The sequence below is a fragment of the Rhineura floridana genome, chromosome 1 (assembly GCF_030035675.1).
Source record: "Rhineura floridana isolate rRhiFlo1 chromosome 1, rRhiFlo1.hap2, whole genome shotgun sequence".
Taxonomy (NCBI): Eukaryota; Metazoa; Chordata; class Lepidosauria; order Squamata; family Rhineuridae; genus Rhineura; species Rhineura floridana.
This window is the reverse complement of record NC_084480.1, coordinates 169,488,682-169,516,444: the sequence shown is the minus strand read 5'-3', so window position 1 is coordinate 169,516,444 and position 27,763 is coordinate 169,488,682. Positions and strand designations below refer to the sequence as shown.

At 41.4% G+C, this 27,763-nt stretch overlaps 1 protein-coding gene across 5 annotated transcripts in view; it reads right to left on the bottom strand.

The window, feature by feature from the left end:
* KIFAP3 (kinesin associated protein 3) overlaps positions 1 to 27,763 on the bottom strand; it is a 203,551-nt gene that overhangs the window by 38,142 nt on the left and 137,646 nt on the right. For 4 of the 5 annotated variants that reach the window (XR_009757971.1, XM_061585275.1, XM_061585291.1 and 1 more), the window contains exon 19: positions 27,264 to 27,363. Coding sequence is in view for 4 of the 5 variants with exons in the window: in XM_061585275.1 (XP_061441259.1) it covers positions 27,264 to 27,363 (100 nt within the window). In the remaining variant the exon portion in view is untranslated. Of the gene's footprint in view, positions 1 to 17,944; positions 18,038 to 27,263; positions 27,364 to 27,763 lie in introns of those variants that run through there. The other variant, XM_061585307.1, reaches the window with a different exon arrangement.

Sequence of the window (27,763 nt, the reverse complement as noted above, 5' to 3'; positions counted from 1 at the left end):
GGCCAGATTGGTAACAGGGACCAGACGGTCCGAACATATAAAACCGATTCTGTCCTGCTTGCACTGGCTGCCTCCATGTTTCCGAGCTCAATTCAAGGTGCTGGTTTTGACCTATATTGGGACCACAATACCTGATGGAACGCCTCTCCCAATACAAACCAACCCATACACTGCATTCAAGATCAAAGGCTCTCCTCCGGGTGCCTACTCCAAGGGAAGCTCGGATGGTGGCAACAAGGGAGAGGGCCTTCTCAGTGGTGGCCCCCAAATTAAGGAATGATGGTGTTGACGAGGTGCACCTGGCACCAACACTGTTATATTTTCAGCGCCAGGTCAAGACTTTCCTCTTCTCCCAGGCATTTTAGCATGTGTTTTATATTGTTTTAAATTTTTAAATTGTGTTTTAAATTGTTTTTTAAAAGATGTATTTTAAATTGTATTTGTTTTTAGTTCCTGTAAACCGCCCAGAGAGCTTCAGCTATGGGGCGGTATACAAGTGCAATAAATAAATAGAAAGATAAGAGAATGGCGCCTGTCTAATATTTAAGGGGAGGGAAATCCAAAGAGTAGGTGTCACTACACTAAAGGTCCACTTCCTATGTTGTGCAGAACAGACTTTCTGATAAGATGGCATCTGCAGGAGGCCCTTACCTGCAGAGCACAGTGATCGAATGGGTATGTAAGGGATAAAACCGTTTTTCAGGTATCCTGGTCTCAAGCTTTGTATAGGGCTTTGTACACCAAAACTAGAACCTTGAACTTAGCCCAGTAGCTGATAGCCAGTGCAATTCTTTCAGCAATGTTAGTAAGCAGTTGCGCCACCACATTTTGCACCAGCTGCAACTTCCGGACCAACCTCAAGGGCAGCCCCACATAGAGCGCATTATAGTAATCCAGCCTGGAGGTTACCAGTGCATGGACAACAGTGGTCAGGCTATCCCGGTCCAGAAACAGTCGTAGATGTCTTACCAGCCGAAGAGGATAAAAGGCACTCCTAGCCACTGAGGTCACCTTGGACTCTAGCAACAAACATGGATCCAGGAACACCCACACACTACGGACCTGCTCTTTCAGAGGGATTATGACCCCATCCAAAATAGGCAACTGACCAATTATCCGAACTCGGGAACTACCAACCCACAGTGTCTCTGTCTTGCTAGGATTCAGACTCAAGTTTCTTGGGCCTCATCCAGCCCACCACCAAGTCCAGGCACCAGTCCAGGGCTTGCATGGCCTCTCCTGATCCAGATGTTACCCAGGTCTTGGTAATGCACACCAAATCAACACTTTCATCCACGATCAGATCATGGATGTGTGTGGTCTTGTTGTGTACTGATCTGGCGTTAAACAGCAGCACCCAAAGGCCAGTGGGCACAGCAGATGAGCAACGAGGAACCCCTAAATGAGAGAAGTGGAAGTGAGGAACAAGGCCTAGACAGCCTTGCCCTCGTCTTCTATGGTAATTCACCACCTCCCCATGGTTATACTTCCCTCTACCCATGATCACTGAAATTGGGTGGCATCACCCATATCCCTCCTTACTAAGACTCCTCCTAAACACTTGATATGGACCCAACAAGAGACAACCAACAAAACCTACCTGAAACAGTTATCCCAGTAGGCCTTGGAGAGAATTGGGAACAGTCACACCCACTCAATATTTTTCACACAGGGCACATGTATGTCCCCCCTGCCTCCCACTTAGGGAGGACCAGCCTTCTGCCAGTTACAGACTCTCACTCTGAAGGCTTCTGCCAATTTTCCCTATTGTTCAGTTCACTGCACAGGCTGTCACCCTGCACAGGAACTACACATGCGTCATACGCCCTCCCCACTATCAATCTCCTCTAGATTGGTTAAAAAAATAGAATGGGATAGCACCCTTGTCCTAAGGGCTCCCTAATGGGCTCCCCAAGGGATAAACCCCTTTGGTGTTGCCCCTTTGGTGGCAACCCTGCTGCTCAAGGGCAGCTGGGATTTTATGCCTCCTGACACAGCCAGGGGCTGATGTAGAAGGCTGCAAGATTGACTGCAGCCTCTCTCTGGAGTCAGGGTCAGGCAGGGGGGCCCAGTCCTTGCAGCAGTTACCTGGGACTTCAGCTGTCTCAAGTGACAGCAACCCAGAGGAGCGAGCAAGCAAGCACCCAGATGCTCACATACTCATTCCCAGGGCAGGTCTTCCCCAGTCCCCCACTGCTGCAGTTGTTATGGAACTTCTACAACCTATAAGCCACTTAGTGAAGTTCACTGAACAATCCATCATTCACTGAAACAGAGATTGCCGCCCTGGGCTCCTACTGGGAGAAAGGGCGAGATATAAATAAATAAATAAGCAGACCGACTTATATAAGGCTAAACTGAAGTAACTAGAAATGTGTTAGGTAAATCTTTATAGATTTCATTCAATTTTGTATCTGGAGTTTGCCTTCACAGAAAGAGGGTGAATGGTAAAGCTGTTATATTACCTGACTGAAGAAAAGGGGTGGGAGATATGAAAAACTCTTGCGCTTAGTGCTATACCTTTATTCTGCCCATCTCTCCATCTTTGAATTCCCTTGTTATTGATACAGCTTCCAGGTGGATATTGTTAAAGATCTGGCTTTCTGTACCTTGAATGGTCATTTTCTTTTTTGCCCATATATTCTGTTGTATCACTTCTTTAAATCTTAAGGTGATGAATGTGCCAAAATATCTCAGGGTTTATTCCTTCTTTTTGCTGTTTTTGCACCAATTCTTGTAACTGTCTCAATGCCCATTGTCGCGGGACTGTCTATATTTAGATGTTCCATCAGTGAAAGAGGAAACCCATCAAATCTTCTTGTGCTGCTTTCTCTGGAAGGCCTCTAAGCTTGAAATTATGTTTTCTGGATTCAAGTTATAGTTCTTGTAGTTTGCCATCAATCTTACTCAAATCTACTTTATAGTGTATTTATTTACTTTTCAGTTCCTTAATCTCTTTACATGCTGTCTAACTTGAGCGGATTCTTGTTTTCTCTGTACTGGGATTCATTCTTTATTGTTACAGTCAATGACTAGCAGTATCTCTATAATGTTACCCTGTTTTTCCACCTTTTATTCCAAATTCATTTTATTTGTTATTATTCCTAAATGTTCTAATTTTTTATCTCTCTTCTCACTGTTTCTTCAAGATCTCTCTGTTGTAGTATTTCTAAGAACATTTCATCTCTTTTCTCCAGGATTTTATTAATTCTTGTTCAGAATTTTGCTATTCCTCTATCAGCAAAGATTTTAGAGATAGCATCAAATCTATATCCTTTTCTGTGTGCTCTTGTTAACTATTCTTCTGCCATATTTTCTGATGCATTCACACTTGTTTCCCCCCTTGTTCCTTATTATTGAGTTATGAGTCTGTAAAGCCACTTGTGTATCCTCTTCTTCATCTAATTCCTGTTCTTGTTCTTTATTTCCTTTCATTTCGTCTTGAGTTAATTTTAAGTTTTTTGTAAACAAGCTTTGTTTGGGCTCTTTGTTTTTAATTGTTTTTCTCCTCCCCATTTTCTAAATTTTAAGCAAAGGAAAATAACCATATCATTACCCTATTCTCTTATTATTATTCCTTCTCCACACTTTGAGTTTTACAAGAAAAAGTGGAAGTGTTATTCCAATGAGATATGTAAGGTATTCTCTCCAAAAACACTTTTTCTTTAGAGACTCCCACACTTAGCTTTTCCAAATAAAGAACGTGATGAGATATATGCTAATTAGTTTCCAAATCCAGAAATACTGTGTGAGTTTTAGGTTATTTCATTAATCTAAACAACAAAATCAATTCCAAATCATAATTAAACATGTCATTCAAGTTGTTGCAATCAGTTGTTTTGATAATTCCATAAGCACTTATGTCTAACTAACAACTGAGGTTTCTAAATTATTCCTTGAATTACTTAATCTATTCCAAATGAAATTCAATCATTCATGCAAAATACTTGTAATTGTTTCACTAGTTCAATAACTCCTTATATCTACAAATCTTTATCACCAAGAGTTAAAGTTTATGCACTTCAACTAGATTTGTGATTCATAAGGGCGGGGTATAAATAAAATAATAAATAAATATACCCTGAGTATTTCAATCATTAGCAAGGTAAAAGAGTAAGAAAAGAGAAAAAATATGTATATATCAGATCGCTCTCCTAACATATACGATGATGTAGTTTGCTCTTCTTGCTAATGACTGCTATAGTGACAGAAGAGGAAAAAAAGGGGAGGGGGAATGGCTGTTCTTCATAGCCCAAGAGTTAAATTCTCAACAATCTCCGGCCCCTCTCCGGCCTTAACTCTGTTGGGATCTCCAATGGCTGGTAGACCAATTAGAGATTTAGTAAATTAGCAGAGTTTAGCTTAGTGTAGCTTGCTCAGTGTTCTGTGCTGCATGGGCATGATTTTACCTGAGAGAAAGTGAACTTTTACCTTGCTTTAAATCACCCAGACTTGGTTTCAAAATAAGAAAAGAGTAATTTTTTATATAGAAAGAGTATATATTAATAGAAATATATACTGGATAGGAAAGGTGCTACTTCTAGCTAGCTAAGTTGGAGGCTGGAATGACCATGCCTGGACATTGCCCCATGCTAGAGGAAAGGAGAGAAAGAGAACCTTCAGTGGTCGGCAGAGAAGTAAGAGAAACAGGAAGGTGAGTCAGAGGCGTGAATAGCTTATCCCTGCGACATATCAGTTTACACAGAAGGAAGACAGACAGAAAATAAGAGCGCAGGTCAGTGGCAGCCTACCCAGCTATGAAGACTGTCTCTCTATCTCCCCCCTCCTGCGCAAAGGGGACCTAAATGGAGTTGCACTTGTCACACTTCTAACACACTTGAGGGCCACAACATGGCCACTGGTTGCTGCAGTTGCTTTTCTAGAGGTGTCTGGAAGGCTCCACCACTTAGCTGTTCCAGGCTGTTGGAAGGCATGGCTGTGGGATATCTACCCATCTTTGCTCCCTCCCCTTGCAGGGATGGCAGGGCATCACAGCTGCAGCTCATTTGAAGGGTGAGTAGGTTGGATGCATGCTGTAAGTCCCGTCTCTCTGCCTTGCTCGCTCAAGAAATACAATGTCAGAAGTTTAACAATAGGACTCACTTTGGAGCAGTACTGAAGCTGCAGAGCAAAAAGAGCAGGTACGAGATTTTGCATCATGAAGCAAGGCTTGAAACCACATGCAATGCGGGATTTGACTGTACCTAATCTGGTTAAGGCATGGCAGCACTGGAAAGAGAGTCTGAACTGTATCTGGATCTTGCCTTTACAGAAGAGGAAGGAGAGCGAAAGGTAAAGCTGTTATATCATCTGACTGGAGAAAAGGAGTGCAAGAGATGCAAAACTCTTGGGCTGCCTACAGTACACTGCATATACTGTGGGAAACAACATGAAAAGAAAAAAGGTGTCCAGTATATGGACAGAAGTGCAAAAGATGTGGCAAATCTAAACATTTCTAAAGTCAGTGCAAGAGTGAGAAGAAATCTCATAGGCTGGCTATGAAAGCAATGCAGAATGAAAGTGATGAGTCAGAAGGTTATGAGGATGTCTTAAGCCTCAACTTTGGGATCAATGGATCACAATGTCCACATAGTGGAAAATATGGGGATGAAAGAAACCTAACCCCCTGCCTTATTTGCCACTATGTTGTTAAACAGGCATCCAGTTCATTTCCAACTGGATTGTGGAGCCACCTGCAATGTGCTGCCATTAGCACTAGTAGACAGAGAAACAGACCTTGAATCATGTGGCCAAGTGCTCATTATGTGTATGATAAGAATGCCCTGAAACCTGTGGGGAAGTGCAGGTTTAGAGTTTATTGTTCTTTGGATTGCAAACTTTATCAACTAGAGTTTATCATTGTTGAACAGAATGTCCAGACTACTGCTAGGAAGCAAAGCAGTTCAAGCCATGAAACTGACTCTGGTGCAACACGAGAACATCTTGCATGCAGTACAAAAGAGTGAGTAGAACCATTCCAGGGCCTAGATTGTGGAGAAAATACTGAAAACTTTTGGATATGTTTTTGAAAGGCTTTTAGCAGGGAAACTGACACTTGAGGTGGACCCTACTAGTAGAGCTAGTAAAAAAATCCCAAAAGGAGAATACCTATGGCACTGGCAGAGCCACTAAGGAACTGGCAAGCCTTCAAGACAAAGGCATAATCGTACCAGTAGAGAACCGCACAGAATGGATCATACATACTGAGTATCATATGGAAGCCCTCTGGAAAACTGCCTATGTGTTTTGACTCTAAACCTTTAAGGCATTAAGATGCTGCCATTATCCCCTGCCAACCATGGATGATGTGCTATGTGACTTATCATGAGCCAAACAGAATATTTATGTAACTTTACAGTTGACAACGAGGACATTGAACTTGTCAAGGATTATCAGTACCTCGGCACAGTCATTAACCAAAATGGAGACCATAGTCAAGAAATCAGAACAAGGCTAGGCCTGGGGAGGGCAGCTGTGAGAGAACTAGAAAAGGTCCTCAAATGCAAAGATGTATCACTGAACACCAAAGTCAGGATCATTCAGACCATGGTATTCCCGATCTCTATGTATGGATGTGAAAGTTGGACAGTGAAAAAGGCAGATAAGAAAAAAATCAACTTATTTGAAATGTGGTGCTGGAGGAGAGCTTTGCGCATACCATGGACTGCGAAAAAGACAAATAATTGGGTGTTAGAACAAATTAAACCAGAACTGTCACTAGAAGCTAAAATGATGAAACTGAGGTTATCATACTTTGGACACATCATGAGAAGACACGATTCACTAGAAAAGACAATAATGCTGGGAAAAACAGAAGGAAGTAGAAAAAGAGGAAGGCCAAACAAGAGATGGATTGATTCCATAAAGGAAGCCACAGACCTGAACTTACAAGATCTGAGCAGGGTGGTTCATGACAGATGCTCTTGGAGGTTGCTGATTCATAGGGTCGCCATAAGTCGTAATCGACTTGAAGGCACATAACAACAACAACAAAGTTCTTCCAGTATTTGATGTGAAGAATGGATTTTGGCACATAGAGCTGGACATGGAATCCAGCTACCTGACCGCTTTTGCAACCACTTTTGGCAGATACCGCTGGTTAGGAATGCCAATGGGCATCTGCCCCACACCAGTTTTAACACAGACTGAATCCTGAGCTGGAGAATATCCCGGCCTGAAGATAACTGCAGATGATAATTGTGGGAGAGAGAGATACAGAAATAGAAGCAACAAGGAATCAGGACAAAAACTTGTGCCATTTCCTGGAGTGATGCAAAGAGAAAAACATTAAATTGAATCCAAATAAGGCCAAAGACTGAAACCCTATATTGGCCACCTGTTGAGAACAGATGGTTTGAGGGTGGAGACCCTGGGAAAATTTAACCAATCTGGAAGATGCCAAGACCAAGGATGTGAAAAGAGTTCAAAGATTCTTAGGAATGGTGAATTACCTGGTAAAGTTTTTGAAGGGGCTAAGCCACTTAGACAACTGACATGACAAAGAAGTAGATTGGGGATGGTAAGACAGTCATCAACAAGGGAATTGATAAAATAAAGACACAATAATCAAGACACCTGTACTGAAGTACTAAAATCCAGAGGAACAGTTAGTCTTACAAAGTGATGCACAGGAGCTAGGAGCTGCCCTATTATTTCTGTAAAAGAAATTGCTTTTGCCTATAGAGCAATGTGTGAAACTGAAAGAGGACATGTACAAATCGAAAAAGAACTTTTAGCTGTTCTTTTTGGTATGGAATGCTTCCATCCATTCACTTTTGGACAGACGGTGCATGTTCAATCTGACCACAAGACGTTGGAAACCACAGTGCGGAAACCATTGTGGAGTGCCCCCAAAAGACTTCAGAGGATGTTGACAAGACTCCAAAAGTATGGTGTGTGCATCCAGCATCATCCAGGCAAGCACCTAGTAATGGCACACACATTAAGTACAGCATATCTCTCAGAGCCCAGAGAAAATGGTTCAGTAAAAAAAGATATAGAATCAATAAATATGCTGCATTGTCTACCCATTTCATGGCCACGCCTACAAGCAATGCAGGATTTGCAGATAAGTGTATTATCCTTCATGGGTGGCCAGCTGTCAGCTGAAGTTACACCACAATTCTCAGTAAAGGAGCAGCTCAGTGTGCAAGATGGGATCCTCTTTAGAGGAAACAGCTATGATTCCTGTTTGGACATTATGAGCATTCCTCACACATGGGAATTGAGAGCTGTCTGAGGAGAGCAAATGATATACTGGCCTGGCATGAATGGTCAGTTGAAAGCCAACGTGGCACAATGTGTGATCTGTAACTCTCTAGGTGACAGGTAGCAAAAAGAAACACTTTGCCCACATGAGCTACCAAGGACTCTCTCATACCTGTGGACTATTATTCCACTTTCAGTCAGATCCAAGATTTCAGACAATTATCAGAAAGCTAAAAGGCCACTTTGCCCAGTATAAAATACCTGATGTGCTATTCTCAAATAATGAGCCTCATTTGTGTCTGAATAATTTAGGGCCTTCAAGGCATAGTGGCAATTTGATCACCAGATATCATCACTGGCCTATCCCCAGAACAATGGGAAAGCTGAATCAGCTGATAAGACTGCAAAGTGTATTTTGGTCAAAATCAAGAAGGCTGGGAGAGATCCATTATCTAGCTGTCTTACATCACAGGAACACCTTTCCACGTGGTTTGGATGGGAGCCCAGCACAGAGTATCATGGGCCAAAGAACAAAGACTTTACTCTCAATGCAAGGGAATTCACTGCAGCCAGAAAGCCACAACAGATGAGCAGAACAAAAATCAAGATAGGCTCATTATTATAACAAATTAGCCACATGACCTACACATTGGTGAGCAAGTCTGGATACAGCCAACTGGGCAATAGAACAAGGAGTGGCAGGAAACAAGTCCAAAGTCAAGTAACTGCATGGTTGTTTGAGGTGGTGACCCCACAGGTCAAGTCTTCAGAAGAAATCGCAGAGAAGCAGCCAATCTGAATCACATGCAGACATTCAGAAACAGAAACTGAACCAAGAGCAGCCATTTCAGGAGGAAGCAGCAGCAACTTCACAGGCTGGCTTCCAGGGGAGAGACAATTTGGAATCCCTTGCCAGGAGGAATGGGCAACTGATCAATTTATCCCCACATTCCATGGATACCAATTATGCCACCAATTACCCAGAAGGCACACCACCTAGTGTAACAAAAAAAAAGTCAGAACTCAGGCAGGTTGCCTGGTACAGAGGCCACACTACCTAAAAACTACATTTAAATGGGGGGAGGTTGTTAAAAAAAGTTTGTGCTTGTTAAAAATTAAAATAAGGAATGATGTATCAATATGTGGATCTAAGTGAGAGAGTCAGGAAATCAGACAGGAGGAGAAAGTCAGTGTCAAAGAGGAAAGACACAGATTGAAGGAACACATTCTGAATCAGGAAGTGACTCATCACATACCGTACAGTAATTAGTTAGAGGAAGAGAGAAGCAGAGCAGGAGAAGGCATATTTGGTTTGTAGAAATAGACATTAACTCTGGACAGCTAACTCTTTTAGAGGTAATTTTGAGAGAATGCATGCATGATGTGCAACTCCAGAACTGCATAAGAAATCCCTTTCTTCTCACGAAGACACACAGCACCATCCCCACCACAATCACATTTTACATGAAGTGTATAAAATATAATTGAGCAATATCAGAAGTGCAGAGTCACCACCAACAGAACTGTGTGAGAGTGTGTGGAGAAACAACACCTAAATGAGAACTCTGTAGCTAACTCACATTTTCCAAAGACTGTAAAATCAAAGGTACAAACTGAAAAATGGAGACTAAGGTTGCAGAAGAGTTACAGAAATGGGAGGATTTAGAAACAAATTCTTCAAGGCTGAAAATTCCCAAACCATTACGAGCTGAGCTTAGCTCCCAAGTTTAGCCTTGGCTTATAAATGGCTCAGTGCCAACCCCCTTGACCAAGAGGAATAATTTTAAAAGCTTCCTTGCGTAAAAGCAGTGTTTTGTTTCTAAGCATGTCTTCATTCTGCAACGATGACTCCTGTGCATGCTTGTAGCTTATACTACTGACTCTGGAAGGTGTAATTTCCCAGAGAGAAGGAGAAAGACAGTAGAGGAACATTTTTTCTTCAGCCTTTGGGTCAGAATAAGTAAATCTGTGATTTGGAAAGTGCCTCTTTCCTGCACAATCCAAAGTAAAATTTAAAGGGTGGCATAATGGCTTAGGGCGCAATCCAACTCAAAGGAAGATGGAGTAAGTTGTGCTGTAGCAAGAGAAGCTGGCTGGAAAAAGGAAACTGCCAGATAAGAGGAATCGTGATTATGAGAATATATCCCCATAATGGTCTTCTAAGCTTTAGTCAATTACTGTAAAATCTTACACTTTTTTTGAGAATTCTCCAAACAGGCTTGGAGCTCATCCTCCCGATGGATGGATTTTACCCATTACTATTGAATAATTATTGCAATAGTAGAGACAGAATAAAGCAGTGGGCAAATGCACACATGTCCATATGATGGGAAATGTCAATAATTTCATATGCCATGCTACTTGATACAAAACCCTGACAGCAATTTTGACTAATGGGCTTAATAATATTAATAGATGAATGTTCTGATAGTAATCAAACGGGTTTTATTAAAGACTGAAAAGTAGTTTCCATATTAGAACAGCAAAACATTATAAAGAAGGTTCCAACATTTATTTTTAGATTCATACAAGGCATCAAGTGAAATGGCCCTATTTAAAGTTTTGGGAACATTTCAGATAGGGAACATAATTTTGATCTTAATTTTTGTTTATTCAACACCTACAGTCAAGGAGCACACCAGAGCTGACCTCAGCCACTGCATTATCTTGTCATTTCTTGTGGTATGAACTACAGTTGCCTCCTCTCACTTATATTAACCCTGGTATTAGAATAATTAGTTATATCTTAAAAGACGGGAGTGGGGCATGATGGTTAATATATCTTTATATAAAGATATCATGTCTATGGAAAATCCTATGGATTCTCTAGCTTTTCTCTGGAAGCTAATAGGTATATATAGCCTAACATAAATATATGAAACCCACCAGAAAATGAAAGGTGGTTGTAATAAAAGTTAGTCCCAAGACAGTTGTTATTTTGTTAAGATAAATACTGAGGTAAATTAAGCTCAGATACTTTACCATTGGTTCTGGTAAATTAGGATGCTAAATTGAATTCAGTATTCTCAAAAATGTTTCAAAGCTTAAAGATTTTGTAATGGATAACAATTATTCTTCAGGGTGATAATTGGTTTTAAATAAATGGGCTGTTAAATAAGGGATTGTATCCAATTACTCAGAGTAGAACCATTGAAATTAATGGACTAAGTTAGTCATGTCCTTTAACCTCAATGGGTCTACTCACAAGTATGACTAACACTGGATTTTGTTCTGATTAAATAAAGAAGATCTAGTAAGATCTTTGACAAAATATGAAGTGTTAAAAAACAGGAAAAGGGCAACTGTCTTAGTTATTTATAAAGTTAGGAGTTTAGCAGTAGTTGGTCATAAAACAGGCTTGTGAAAAGCTGATGTTGGTGCCACTGGTATGGGCAATATATGACAGCTCTGTTGCAAAAGTGTCTGAATGTTTTCCTGAGAAGCTATGGCTCTTCATCAGAAAGGAAAGTGAAACCAAATAAAAGTTCATCAGCAGTGAAAGGGAGATAGGAAGTAGGCATGGCTTGGGAGCCACTGATAAAACACAGATGAGGGGAGAGGGAGGAGCCCTCTACAACTCTATCTTGAATTGGAGGAATGGAAGGAAAATCAGTGCTACCAACTGCCTTCCCTTTCTCCAAAGCCAAAAAGAACTCATAGAAATCAGAGACAGAGTCAATAGCTTCTCGTCATCACACCCCAAACTTCTATTCCCCTATCATACCAATTTGCTGAATTGCAAGTGGAACCTAAAACAAACGATGTAGTGTGGAATGCTCCTGTTCAGTATTCCAGCCACTCAACCATGCCCTCTCCCAAGACATTCAAATTCCATTCCTCCTCTGTTTTCAGTTTTTTTCTCCTTCCAACTGTCAACCAGCATTTGGTGGCCACTGACCTCACTCACTGCTCATTGTGCTGTTTTTGGAGATCCCTTTCTTATTATTCTTTTTTCATTTTTTTTATACTTCTGCCAACTTTAGGGTTCACTCAAGACTTCTAATAACTTCTTCTTATATGTGGGGGGTCCCATTTCACTTGCAACAGCACACCCAATCTAAACACTGGAAATGGGGAATAATGATATTTGTTAACGCCATAGCTTTTTCAGATTAAAACCCTTTTTCCTTTGAAAACACCAGCCTCTAGACACTTTTTCTTGTTCACTGAAGTCAGATTTACAGTTTGCTAATGCTGATGTATGATAAACTAATAAAACGTGAACTGCTGGTTTACAGCCCAATTTGCTAAAAGATAAGCAAATGAATGATGTCCAAGTGCAAAAACTTAAGTTCATTTCATTAGATTTCAAGAGTACTCAGAAGCATCTTGAATGAATGAATGAATGAATGAATTTATTTCGGTCATGGACCAGCCAACATAGTATGAACACAATACACAAATTACACAATATACGATTTACAATAAAACCATTAGGAGGCATAAAATGTATAAAATTAGGAATACTAACATATATAAAAGGAACCAATAATTAAAATAATTGATTCATATCTAAAATCTTCTGTCTGCAGGTGGTGACCGCTGCGAAAAATTTAGCTACCCTGAGTGTCATCATTAGGCTAGTGTCTGCTAACAAAAGATGGAGGTAGTCAGCTTCAGACTTTACAGAAAGCTCGTGTAAGATAGGAGTAATAAGAACGTGCCGGAGGTCTCAGTAAAAAGGACAGTTCAAAAGAACATGTCCAATGGTCTCCACCTCCCGTGCTTCGCATGGACAAACTCGATCTTGATACGGCACTCTATTATACCTACCATCGAGCAGGGCAGATGGCAAAACATTGAATCTGGCCAGAGTAAAAGCTTTTCTATATTTGGCCACAGTTAGATTTGTTAAATAAGACATAGAAGAAAATACTCTTTGATTTAGACTCAGATTAGAATATGTCGCAGCCAAACTTAAATTATTCTGTAATTCTATATCCTTGATCCGTTGCTAGATGGCTATTTTGGCCTTAGTGAACCCGAGCTCTATGAGAGCCTCAGGCGAAAAACCCAGGGCGTAAAGTGTGTTGTATACAAGTCGCTTCCATCTAGATTGAAATGGGTCTTCTAGCGTCAGGGGAGCCAATCCTATGGGTGTAAATATCATTTTGAGCCAGTAATTGATTCTATAGATCCAGGCACGGGATTCAATTAGTAGAAGACCGACCTCGAGGTGTATAACCACATTAGGTACACAAGAGGGGAGGCCTAAAATGGCTCTTAGGAACTTGGATTGGATAATTTCCAGAGGGCCATACTCCTCGAGTGCACAAAATTACGCTCCATAGAGCATCTGAGCTATTACCTTGGCGCTAAAGAAGCATCTTAAGGACATTCAATAAAACTGCAAATTACACATTATTAAGAGTCACTGCCAACACCTCCACTATTACCTGGATCCAATTCTGGTTGTATGTACTTATGCTTACTAGCAACTTCAGAATGTGGATGAGCAGCCAGATAAGCATCCAAATCTGCATCCAATTGAAAGTATCACAGTATGGATTGTAACATCCATCTTCAAATGCACATCAAAACATGCATCTGATATATACCCGTGTTTCCTGACCCACAACTGTTAAACATGCAGAACAGCTTGCATCATGTGACTCATTAAGAGTAACCTAAAGGAAAGTTCCATTTTTTTCTACTCTCCCAACATAAATACATTTGGATAGTAGAGAATTCAAGCTTGAAAGGTAATTCCAGAAGAACCAAGAAACAAGGTATTAATATAACTTTCTCTCATTTTGAAACGTTAGTTCAAAGTGCACCTCAATATCAATTTACATTTTGTGAAGCAATGCACTGAGGAAAGTGTGTATATTACAAATATATGTGGTAGGTTGTGTACTGGGGGTTAATAGAGTGGTGGCATGCTCCCTCTCTGTGCTAGCTTTTCCCAAAAGGAAGACCAGGAGAGGGCTTGCTTGGATGCTGCTGTGCATGTGGCACCCAAGCCAACATGGTGGCACCCAAAGGAAAGGCCAGTAGGTGACTTCATAGGTGTGCATGTATGAGATGGCAACTAAAATGTTTGACTTGGACACAAGGGCAGCCCAAAGGTTTAGGCCCCTGGGTAAAGTTACTTTGTGGAAGTAATCTAAAAAAGAAACAAAAATTGGTATGTATGGTGGTAGGGAGATAAATGCAGCAACAGCTGACAAAAAGCTGAAAATGGTTTCCAAACTGAGAAGGGGAACCTATATAACATATGGTTCTCATTAGGATGTTAACAGCTAAGCATAAAAATGCCATAGAATTATCTTATGGAATGGATGAAATGTACACTGTATAATACATAAGAGAACACTGACTTTCTGTTATTATTTTTAATTAGCTTTCCTATCAAGTATTTTACCTTCCAACACCAACTCAGATTTGTAGAGATGGGCAAGTTGAACTCGGATCACAGGGGACTAGCAATTCTGTTCATGCCCCAGAGCACTAATGCATTTAACATCAAGCTCAAACATCAGGAAATCCTGGCTTCTAGCGCCAAGAAGTTCAAAACTGTAATGACACATGTCTGAAAACTGAAATTCATTATCCAAATGCTGCTGTCCCTTCTTTCATGCAAATAACTGCCCCCCTTTTTCTTTGCTATGTACAACAGACTATTGACAGCGAAGTGTTTTCAATTAGATTTTGCCTTATTTATTTATGACCATATAAGTATTCCCAGAAAGGAGGAAAAACAACCCACTGAAAAATACACAGGATTTGTTTATGTATCTGAGAAAAGAAGACTGAGGGGAGATATGATAGCACTCTTCAAGTACTTGAAAGGTTGCCACACAGAAGTGGACCAGGATCTCCTCTCGATTGTCCCAGAGTGCAGGACATGGAATAATGGGCTCAAGTTGCAAAAAGTCAGATTTCGACTGAACATCAGAAAAAACTTCCTAACTGTTAGAGTGGTATGACAATGGAACCAATTACTTAGGGTGGTGGTGGGCTCTCCAACACCGGAGGCATTCAAGAGGCAGCTGGATAGTCCCGTCAGGTGTGCTTTAATTTGGATGCCTGCACTGAGCACGGGGTTGGACTTGATGGCCTTATAGGCCCCTTCCAACCCTACAATTCTACGATTCTGGTACCTCAGTTCTAAACATTAGCATGGTTATATTTGGCTGAAAAGCCAAATTGTACTAGTAATTCATATACTATTGTACATTAGTAATATTACATTATTGTTACATCACAGGTATGCCTCTGCATCAATTAGCAAATCCCATTTTAAGCCATTGTGTGCTGATCCATCATGAGAAAGGGTAACCAGCATCAGGGAGGGCTCACTGAAGGGCTCACCACTCATCCTTTGAGCTTCGTATGGTGCTTTTGAAGATGCTGAGGAGTGTCATTGCTACAATACAATCTGTACGGCAAATTCCATGATCTAAGCTGGAAATGATGCACAGAATGATTTTGTTGTGGTTGTCTGGAGGTAGAGAAGGAAAAAAGGACTGGCAGGGGAAGGAAGACATTTGTAAGAACCATCTGCTCCTTTGTGAGCATTGCTGTTGAATACTTGCAAAAATCCTTGAAGTTGTTCAATTATTTGACAGGAATGCTTGCAAACTCAGATAGGTTTTAAGATAATTGGGTGGGGTTATCGCATCACAATTTCTGTATCTGAAAGGCCTTCATATGAGCAGAATATTAGGTTTTCAAAGCCAGATATGATCAAGGTTCTCCTCTCCATGCATTGTTATGTACCAGATACCTAGAAGCCATTTTAAACATTTGCAGCAATCTGTGTGAATATCCCTAACATAGTTCTCCATAGGACACTTGCAAAATGAGCACTTAAGCAGTTTAAAGCAGTAAACACCCCTCCCTCAAAAATGAGGAAACTTGTGACTTAACAGGACCTCTGTGGTGACAATGTACTTTTGGTGGGCAGACAGCACCCAAAGTTCTGGTCCTGCAAAATCACCTCTTGTCTGCAATGCGCATTGTGTTCAATTCTCTGAAAAACAGACAATGCAAATACACTTGAAAAGGGAGTGTCAACTCTTGATTTAACTGCGGGGAGGGGCAGGCATGAGAGTCAGGAGCTAGCAGGTTGAGGCTGGAGCTCCACACACCCACCCATACCGTGATATTATACATACTTCTCAGCTGAAATTGTTAATAAGCCATTCTAGAGTATTTTGAAACTAACATTACTTTGGATGTTAGCATAGACATTATCTGGAATGTTATGAAAGTGTTAGCTCAAGGAGCCTATACTGGTGAATCTGTCAAAACCAGGAAATCACTGGATCCAGTTAAAGAAAAATCTGTTAACTGAAATTGGCAATTCAGAATCCAAACACAAACTGGGACCAATTTTTTTTATGTAGCATTAGACATGAAAAGAAAAAACCCGGAGATGTTGGATTCTCATAATATCAAAAAACATACTGTATGTCAAGCAAACGTTTTATGAATCAGAAAATAGAAATTAGTGCACACTAATAAAGGGTGCAACAAATCTCATCTACGATTTTTTCAATAAATCAGAAGGATGGCACTGTCACCAAAAACAAATTAATGCCCTCTTTGCAGATTATTATTTTAACTTATATTGATCTACTTTACCTGCAAGAGAAACAGTGAACAATATTTCACACATTTAAACTAAAACCTATAGATGCGACCCACAGAAAACATCTGAATAAACCAATACTGGATGAGGAGGTTGATCTGGCTATCAAAAAGTTGAAAAATAATACGATACCAGGCCTAGATAGCTTTGGAAGTTCCTTTTGTAAAAAAAAATTACAAAATTGTAAAAATATTTCAATTAAATAAATGAGGCAAGTGTGGAACTATCTGAAATTTATTTATTTATTTATTTATTTATTTATTTAAAACATTTATAACCCGCTCTATCTCCGAGGACTCAGAGCGGCAAACAAAAAGCAAAGAACAATACCATATAAAGATTAAAATTGGCATAATAAAAACAGTATTAACTAAGCATATCAGCAGCAAGAGCCTGTCAAGCAATAAAAACATCCTATACATCGCTCAAATTAAATGCTTGACGAAAAAGGAACGTCTTGACCTGGTGACGGAATATAACAAGAGAAGGAGATGACCGCACCTCTATCGGTAAAGAATTCCAAAGTCTGGGGGCAATAACAGAAAAGGCCTTAGTTCTGGTTCCCATTAGATGTACTTGAGAGGTTGGGGGAATCACAAGAGGAGGATCAGCGGAGGACCTCAAGGGCCGGGAGGGTTCATAGGAAGATATACGCCCAGACAAATAAGAGAGGGCCCAAGCCGTGTAGGGCTTTAAAGGTTAAAACCAGCACTTTGAATTGAGTTTGGAAGCAGATTGGCAGCCAGTGTAGTTGTTGTAAAAGGGGAGTTGTATGGGCCCGTAGGCCGGCTCCTGTTAACATTCTAGCTGCCGCTCTCTGAACTAATTTAAGCTTCCGAGCTGTTTTCAAAGGCAGCCCCACATAGAGCGTGTTGCAGTAGTCTAATCGGGATGTAACTAAGGCATGTGTTACCTTCATCAAGTCGGATATCTCCAGAAACGGGCGCAGTTGGCGGACCAGTCTTAACTGGGCAAAAGTGCTCCTGGAATCCGCCAAGACCTGGGCCTCCAGGTTCAGAGCCGAATCCAGAAGCACACCCAAACTGCGAACCTGGGTCTTCAGGGGGAGTGCAACCCCGTCCAACATAGGTAAATTCCCAATGTCCAGATCAGTCCTGCGACTAACGAGGAGCACTTCTGTTTTGTCTGGATTTAATTTCAGCTTATTCACCTTCATCCAGTCCATCACTGAAGTCAGGCATTGGTTCAAAGGGCGGACGGCTTCCCTAGTATCTGGGGGAAAGGAGAAATAAAGCTGAGTATCATCAGCATATTGATGGTATCGCACTCCAAACCTCCGGATGACCTCGCCCAGCGGCTTCATATAGATATTAAATAACATCGGGGACAGCACCGAACCCTGAGGAACCCCACATGTTAGAGGCCAGGGGTCTGAACAGAAGTCCCCGAGTAAAACCTTCTGAGTCCTACCCTCCAGGAAGGAGTGGAGCCACTGCAAAACAGTACCTCGAAGCCCCATCCCAGAGAGATGGTCCAGGAGGATACTGTGGTCAATGGTATCGAAAGCTGCTGAGAGATCAAGGAGAACCAACAGGGACACACTCCCCCTGTCTAGTTCCCTACGAAGGTCATCTACTAAGGCAACCAAAGCCATTTCTGTCCCATGGCCCGGCCTGAAACCAGATTGGAATGGATCATAATAATCAGTTTCATGCAAAAAGTGTTGGAGTTGGGTGGCAACTACTCGTTCAACAATTTTACCTAAGAATGGAAGATTAGAAACTGGGCGGAAATTGTCTAGACATTTTATGCAGGTTTGGACGAGAATGATCTCGGAATAAGGGATCTTTCAATAGTTCCGTTGTCATGGACGGATCTAAAGAGGGTTTCTTTAATAGTGGTCTTACTATAGCCTCTTTTAGACGTCCAGGAAGGTAGCCTTGTTGGAGAGAGGCATTAATTACACCCCAAACCCAATTAGCCAATCCCCCTCTGGCCTGCTTTATGATCCAAGAAGGACAAGGATCGAGTAGGAAGGTGGTAGATCTCATTTCACCAAGAAGCTTATCTATATCCTCGGGGTGAACAAGCTGAAAAGAATCCAACGTAATAGGACAAACAGAATCCAGAGGTACATCCCCAGAGACCGCATGAATATTGGCATCTAAGTCGGAACGAATCTGAGCGACTTTGTTCTCAAAGTGTAAGGCAAATTCTTGGCACCGGATGAGTGAATGCCCTTCAATAGACTCGTGGTGGTCAGGATTAAGCAGCCCTCTGACCACACGGTAGAGTTCAGCTGGTTGGTTGTCAGCTGAAGAAATAGAGACCGAAAAAAAAGTTCTTTGTGCAGCGTGTCTGGCTGCCGCATAGATCTTTGAGAATTCCTTAACACGAAGTCTATCAGATAAGCTCCGAGTTTTCCGCCAACGTCGCTCTAGACCCCTACAAATGTGCTTCATAGTCATCAGTTCACTGGAAAACCACGGAGCTGATCTGGCCCGAAGACGCACAAGGGGACGCTCGGGAGTGATAGAATCCACTGCCCTAGTCATTGCATTGTTCCATAAATCGACCAGGGCTTCGACTGAATCGCTTACTCAAGAAACAGGAAATTCCCCAAGAGCTGACAGGAAACCACTAGGATCCATTAATCTCTTGGGGCGGACCATTCTAATAGGTCTCTTCTCCTCACAGAGGGTATGAGTCGCAGTTAGTCTAAATCTGACCAGGAAATGATCCATCCATGACAACGGAACTATTGAAAGATCCCTTATTCCGAGATCATTCTCGTCCAAACCTGCATAAAAAACGAGATCAAGGGTGTGTCCCGCAACATGAGTGGGAGCAGAAATTAGATGAGTCAACCCCATGGTTGTCATGGCCGCCATGAAGTCCCGGGCCACTCCCCTAAGGGATGAATCGGCATGGACGTTGAAGTCGCCCAGAACTAATAGTCTGGGAGATTCCAGCATCAACCCCGAGACCAGCCTAGATAGCCCGGGTAGAGAGACTGTTGGACAACGAGGAGAACGGTAGACCAACAGAAATGCTATTCTATCCTTGCCACCAAACTTCAGATAGAGACATTCAAGCCCAGTAATTTGCAGGAGAGGACATCTGGTCACAGAAATAGAATCGCGATAAACCACTGCGACTCCCCCTCCCCGACCCCCGGGTCTAGCCTGTTGTTGAACAGAGAAACCTGGTGGGCAAAGACCGGTGAGGTTAACCCCACCGGATTCATCCAACCAGGTCTCAGTAATACATGTCAGGTCGGCCTGTTCATCCAGGATAAGATCCTGGATGATCACAGACTTGTCATTCACCGACCTGGCATTAAGAAGCAGGACTAAAAGCCCGGGGGGATTGTCTTCTGAGTACACCTGTCTATTTGGCTGGGGTAGTCGAGTAGGGGTCATCAACCAGCAGGAAGTTGCATTTTTCTTGCGATGATAGAATGGTTTCCTCCTATTATATCTCCCTCTTTCAGATATAGTTGTTATAGATTTTCCCCCTGAAACCTGGTCCCCTAAAGAGTGTAGTCAAGGGTCAGAAGAAGACTGGTCTGTGGCTAAAGAGTATCGATTTTTAGGATTATCACCAGAGAGAGGGTATTCAGTCAATACGGTATATATTAAATCTAGCTGTGAATCCATTCGGCTAACATTGGAGATGTAAGGTCTAAAAGAAGATGTACAGTGGACATTAGAAGAAGCTTTCTGAAATACATTCACTTGCTGTCTCATAGACTCAGAGAAAGAATTTCGCATATTTAAAGGACTCTGAATTTCAGCTACATTCAGAGATGGAATATTAATGGGAGTAAAACTCCTAGTACCTGGAATAAATCATATATAGGGGTAATATCAAAACCTGGTTAGGGCAAGAAAGAGAGAGGGTCTTAATAGACCTTTTGTCCTACTTAATCAAGATTAAAATAAATCTGCTCTTTGTCTGGTCTTTGACTGTAATAAACTTTTACGATTACGAAATCTGCTCTGTATTAGCTTCCTGGTTATCCCTACAGTGATCCGCCCTGACCAAACGGGATTTATCTCCAAAAGACACATTTCTGATCCCATATGTCAGTTTCTAAATATTATTTATGCAGCTAATAGAGGGAGATGAGCAAAGGTTTGATCTGTAAAAATGATCGTAGGTTTCTGCACCCCAAGATACCTGAAAGTGTTATTGCAAAGAGACATTAGATAGTTTAGAAATTTCTAGCTGATCTTTAGGGCCAGTATTAAGACACATAATCTTGGATTTATCAAAGTTAGTGCAAAGACGTGCCACTTCTCAAAAGTCTGTAAATCTGCTTTTAAAGCCATTATGGCAACACACAGTTCCTGCTGTTTTGCCCAATTTCAGCCCCCTTTCTCAAAAAGATTAATAATCCCTAAACTCTTATCAGAAAGATCCTCCGTGGAGCAGAGTGGTAAGCAGCGGTAATGCAGCCGAAAGCTCTGCTCACGGCCGGAGTTCGATTCCAATGGAAGGAGGAAGTTGAATCTCCGGTAAAAGGGGTCGAGGTCCGCTCAGCCTTCCATCCATCCGGGGTAAGTAAAATGAGTACCCGGCATATGCTGGGGGGTAAAGAAAGGCCGGGGACGGAACTGGCAATCCCACCCCATATATACGGTCTGCCTTGTAAACGTCGCAAGACGTCACCCTAAGAGTCAGAAACAACTTGCACTACAAGTGCGGGAACACCTTTACCTTTAAACTCTTACCATGTTTCAGGTGTGGAAGAAATGCAGATCCGAGTATCCCCTAGTTGCTCACCTTTAATACCTTTACAGTATCACCCTAGCTTAGAAGATGTGACATTTAAAAAGTCATCTCATCATAGGATGAAAGGGACAGTTTAAGCTATGGGATTTCTATAGAAATGATAATCTGATCTCACTGGAACAACTTTGGGTTGATATAGGGGACCTAGGACTGAATTGGCTGCACATGTATCAACTGATCCACATCCTCACAGATCTTGGTGTTAAAACTCTTGCCACTAGACCTCTTACTAGAATTGAGGTTGTTATATTAATTCTTGGTTTTTGTGGCAAAGGCACTGTCTTGAAATTATATTAGGAAGTATTAGATACTAGTTTGGGACCATTTTCAAAGGTATTTGGGAAGAGGATTTCAGTTCAGAAAGATATGTGGACCAGCAAACCAGATTTCTACCCAAATGCAGGAATATACCCTTAAGATGTGACACATGGTAGGAGGCAGCATGCTTCTGAATACCAGCTGCTGGAAATTGCAGGAGGGGAGAGTTCTCTTTCTCAAGTCCTGCTTGTGGGCTTCTGACAGGCATCTTGTTGGCCACTGTGAGAACAGGATGATGAACTAGATGGACCAAGCAGGCTCTTCTTATGTTCTTATGGTATAGGACCCCATCTAGATTTCACAAATGTCACCTAACCTTGCCCCAATGTGCTGGTGAGGATGTGATAATAGGGGTACACATTTCCACTTACAGTGGAGATGTTCATTGGTGAAGGAATTTTGGACTGATGTATATGAAGAGATTACTAATATTGTAAAAAAACTAGTACAAGTCACACCTCAACTGTCACTTCTATCTTTGATGGTTTAAACATAAAAGCTAAAGAGCTCATAATATTTCCATTGTCTGCTGAGACTTTCAACTGTACAAAAATGGAAAACTTTGAAGGGCCTTTGTGGTATTGAAATGTATGGAACATTGCCATTTTCAAGAAGGTAGTACATAATGTCAGAGTCTTGCAAGGAAAAGAAACAGCAGTTTTATGCAGTTCGGTGGAACTTTATTACATATATCAACAGTAACAAAAATAATGAAAATCAATTTTCAAGTGTTCCCTGAAATATGGAATGCATGATGGTATCATTAGTTTCTTGTACTTTGCTTACATTTCAATTCTGAATTTTCATGGGGTTCAGTTTTCAGTGCAAATGTTTTGGTTTTTTGAAGATTCTGCCAAAATATGCCAAATTACATGCTGAACAATGCACAGCACTATCTCTCTTCCACTTGGCAGCAAGAGGGAGAGGGAGAGAGAGAGAGGGAGGGAGGGAGGGAGGGGGAGAGAGAGAGAGAGAGGAGGGAGGGAGGGAGGGAGGGAGGGAGGGAGGGAGGGGGAGAGAGAGAGGGAGGGAGGGAGGGGGAGAGAGAGAGAGAGGGAGGGAGAGAGAGAGAGAGAGAGAGGGAGGGAGGGAGGGAGGGAGAGAGGGAGGGAGGGAGGGAGGGAGGGAGGGAGAGAGGGAGGGAGGGAGGGAGGGAGAGAGAGGGGGGGAGGGAGGGAGGGAGGGAGGGAGAGAGAGGGAGAGAGAGAGAGGGAGGGAGGGAGGGAGAGAGAGAGAGGGAGGGAGGGAGGGAGGGAGAGAGAGAGAGAGAGAGAGGGAGGGAGAGAGAGAGAGAGAGAGGGAGGGAGAGAGAGAGAGAGGGAAGGAGGGAGAGAGAGAGGGAAGGAGGGAGAGAGAGAGGGAGAGAGGGAGAGAGGGAGAGAGAGACAGAGGTATTGACAGTATTTATTTTTTATTTATTATTTGATTTGTATCCTGCCCTTCCTCCCAGCAGGAAAGGCCATGTAGGCCACTAAAGTAGTGGCCACATTAAAGGAGATGAGCATTTTGCCTATTCTCATGCATCCCCTGAAGTCTGCCCAAATAGTGGAGTAGTTTTGCAGAATGTAAGGTAAGAGGTTTCATGAAAAGAACCCTCAGTTTTAGTTCACCACTTATTTAACTTGGTTTTTACAATGCATAGGACCAGAATAAAAATACATCTATCATTCAGCTATTTTTATGCTATTTTATCACAACTATAGTCAAAAACGCAGGTTTTCAGGATGCCTTACAAACATATCTTTTAAACAGAAGTTTGCAATTCAATGTCTGGAAAGCAACAGTAACTTTAGCATGAAGACACCCTGCCTTTTCACAGCTGAAAGTGCCCCCTGTGGCAAACTGACAAGATCGCTACAAAAACAAGCCAGATAGCAACCATCACCACCTTTCGTAAGAATATACAGCCAAGAAAAACCTTACTGATCAAGATGGATTATTGCATGCTGAAATCTGTCATCTCAATGGGCCATAACTAAAAATGCAGAAATATCTGTGAACTTCACTAAGCTACTTTGCATACATCCATGCTGAAACTCCTCTAACAACAAATATTATTTGGTTGGCAACTTAAGGTGTCCGAAATAATGAGTGTGTTGCAGTTCAGTTTATAGTGCTTTTACATTTTAAACAACCCCTTAACAGTTCTATGGTAATATTTCAAAGTAGTTCCAGCCTGTAGTATTCCAGAAAAAAATTAAAGTGGCACTTCTAATAATCTACATTCTTCTTATGTATAAAATTATATTGTTATGAAATATTCAAATACAATGCAATCCTCCCATACTCTTCTTACTGATGGAAATTATAGATTGTGAAATGGGTATGGATGTATTCCTTTGAAGAGTATGTAAACAAACATACCTCCTAAATAAAAGGTGTTCCATAATTCCTACAAAGAACAAAGGCCAACTCTTTTGTAATATCAAAGTTCACCTATTTAGTCTTCCCAGAAAAGCTGGTACATGATCAGAATGGAAGAGTTTGCCAGGACAAAGGAAGAAAACCAAAACGGAGAGATGCAGACACACATTTTCAAAAGAACTAGTGCGGCACTGAATTTACATGATGTTAGATTTTCAACATGAAAAGCTTGCTTTTGAATGAAGCAAAAGCCCTTAGGAAAAAAATCCTACATTAGTAATATTTTGCATTTTTTCAGATCCATTCAGAGCTATATATTTTCTTCTCTCAACACTGAAATGTTGCTTCTTGTGATCCCAGCCAATCAAGGTTCACATATCATGGCACCACACAGCTAGCTAGATTTGATTATGCCATAACTCCACTGACAGCAAACAAAGTCATCCTACTGTCAGACCACATCGCCCTCTATGTGCCTGCCCGGGCCCTGAGATCTTCAGGAGAGGCCCTTCTTTCAATACCTTCATCCACACAAGTACAACTAGTGAGGATACGAGATAGGGCCTTTTCGGTGGCTGCCCCTAGGCTTTGGAATTCCCTCCCTAAGGAGATAAGAATGGCCTCTTCCCTGCAGTCCTTTCGTCGACAGGTAAAAACTTTCTTATTTCAGCAAGCCTTTGATTCCGAAGGCGGCTAAGGATAGGCCCAAAAGGAGGTCATATTGCTCTTGCTTGTTTATTTTTTAATTATTCTGATTTTATGAGTATAGTTTTTAATTATCAGAAACAGATTAATGCTATTTTAAATTAGCGTTCATTTTTTAATTATATCTGTCTATATTTATTTACTTATGTATTATATGCTTTTAACTTTGGTAGGTTTTAATTGTATCTGGTTTTTATCCGGAAGCCGCCGTGAGTTCCAATTTGGAAAAACGGCAGGGTATAAATAAAGTTAATAATAATAATAATAATACTGCACAGGCACATGGGCAACATTGTTCTGCCACACTGCAGTGGACATTTCATTAAACCTGAGAGCAGTGCAGAACATTTGTCTTGATCTAATTTGATGCATATACTTACATATGGCTACATGAGCTACATATACACATGAGGATGCACATCTGACTGTGTGTTCCCATCCACATTCCACCTAACCAAATCAGGTGTGTGTGACTGGACACACCATCAGTTGGTTGCTTCAGCAACAGAGACACATTCCTTCTTCCTGACGCCAAGATTCTTCTGAAGAGCTTCTCTCAAAAGGATGTGAAAAATTATGCAGGGGAGAGACGTTTTGTAGGAGAAGATATTTGCAAAGCATGTTCCACCCCATCTCAGCTCAACATTTACAACTACCCCAACTTGTTTTTTTTTGGAGGTCTGGCATCAGCAAGAATGTTGTCTATTAGATGGATTTATTTTATTTTATTATTATTATTATTTGATTTATATCCCACCCTTCCTCCCGACATTATCATCATAATCATTATGGCAGCTGACACACTTATTTTTAATTAGGATCATTTAAAATTACTGAAACCAACTCTGCTAACTAAATCAAACCCCAGGTGTGTCTATAGTCCATTTTACAAGTAACAATGTCTGAAGAAGAGAAAGAGTTTGAATAACTGTTACAACACTGAAATAATTGTATTGTCTAGTTTTATGTTCTATTTTTATTGCAAGTTGTCAGACATACTTGAATATAACAATCTTTTAAAAAGAAAACCAGGATTTAAAGTGAAAGCTGGGGTTTAGTGAAGTTTGATGAATAACTTTCATAAACTGAGTTTCACTTTGCAACCTTGTTTCCATACTATACTTTTAAAAGATAGTTTGACTGACAAAGCAATCCTATATTCCAGTTATCCCTGGACCAGGGAGAGAAAGAGCAACAGAATGACCACCATATCCTATGCCATATACAGACAGCTTGGACAATACAAAAAGAGCATAAGAACAAGACACCCTCAGCATCCATGAAAACACTGCCAATGCCCACCAATCATAGACTGCATCGATGACAGTGGCCACATGCACACACAGAGGCACTCAATAAAATCAGATCAGTGGGGGCAAACCTTCAACACACATCTGAGATATTTCCCCTGCACATTTTTTGTGCTGGTGGCGTCTCTCTATGTATGTCAGCATAGCAAGGTGTCAAGGTTCCACCTTCTACTTTAGGTCCCTAGGGCTTCTCAGAACTCCAGGTTTTATTCAGAGGCCCGGGGTAGGTCCTTTACTCTGACATCTTGGGTACCCTTTATTGGTAGTAAAACACCAAAACATGTAACAAGTAATCTGAACCGGGGGGGGGGGAGGATAGTCAAAAAGGCAATCTATTCTTCCCTCTGCTGATTCCTTTTTTAAAATAACTACTTGTTTGTTTTCTCAGGGCTTTGCTCCCCCTCCTTCTTCTCGTTCTTGTCTCTTACAGATGGCTTCACTGAGTGCAAGCCTCATGACTCTGCAATGGTCACATGTATTTCTCCGCTGCAATACATATACCAAACTCCAAGACCCCTTTCATTAACAGACCCCACATTTAGATTTCTATAATCCCCTCCCCGCATTTTTGGCTCACCACTGAGATTAACAGCCCCAGACCCTTTGCTATATCCTTTCTTATGTCTCTTTCACGATACACTTCCTCTGGGGCAACATTACTTTTTCATGTTCCTTCTACTCTTCTCCCACCCCCTCGCTTTCTTACTCCACCATTTCACTTTCTCTGTCTCCTTTATTACATTTGTCCTGTCACACCTGCCTCAGACATTCCCATAACTTGCCTTGCCCAACTCTTCCTAATCGGACTGACTACAGAGCGACACAGGGACCAGCTGCACATCCTGTGCTCTCCTGACACATGCCTTCCATCAGCCAGCAGAGCTCAAGGACAGGATTGCACCCACACTGAAACATGTTTGAAAATGCACAAATCCAAAGCTTAAGATGTGACATTTATATTGTTCAAATTAATATAAGAAAAACCTTTTCCAGAAGCAATCTACCTGCTAGAGAAAGGATGCTGACCCACAAGGTCTCCATTCTGAAGGTGGTAATCACTGAAGAAATCAGGGCTCACTGCTCCATCATGGGCTATCAATCCATCTATGTAAAAGAAAAGGCAGAGAGTGAGTGTAGCATTTATTTTTATTCACTATTACATTTATATCCCACCTTTCCTCCAAGGAGTTTAAGGTGGCATACGTGTTTTTCCATTTTATCCTCACAACAAGCCTGTGAGGTAGCTTAAGCTGAGAGATAATCCCTGGACCAAGGTCACCCATGAGTTTCATGCCTGAGTGGGGATTTGAATCCTTGTCTCCCAGAACCTAGTCTGACACACCATAACAGCAAGGTCTTAGGAGACTTTCCTTTCTTCCCATTGGTTCTACTGAAGGAAAGATGCCAAGTTACTTTGAAGCAAGGGACTCATTTGTCCTATATATTGCCACAAGTTAATAATATGTGCTTCCACATTAATCTGCTTAGTGTTAGGTATACTTAT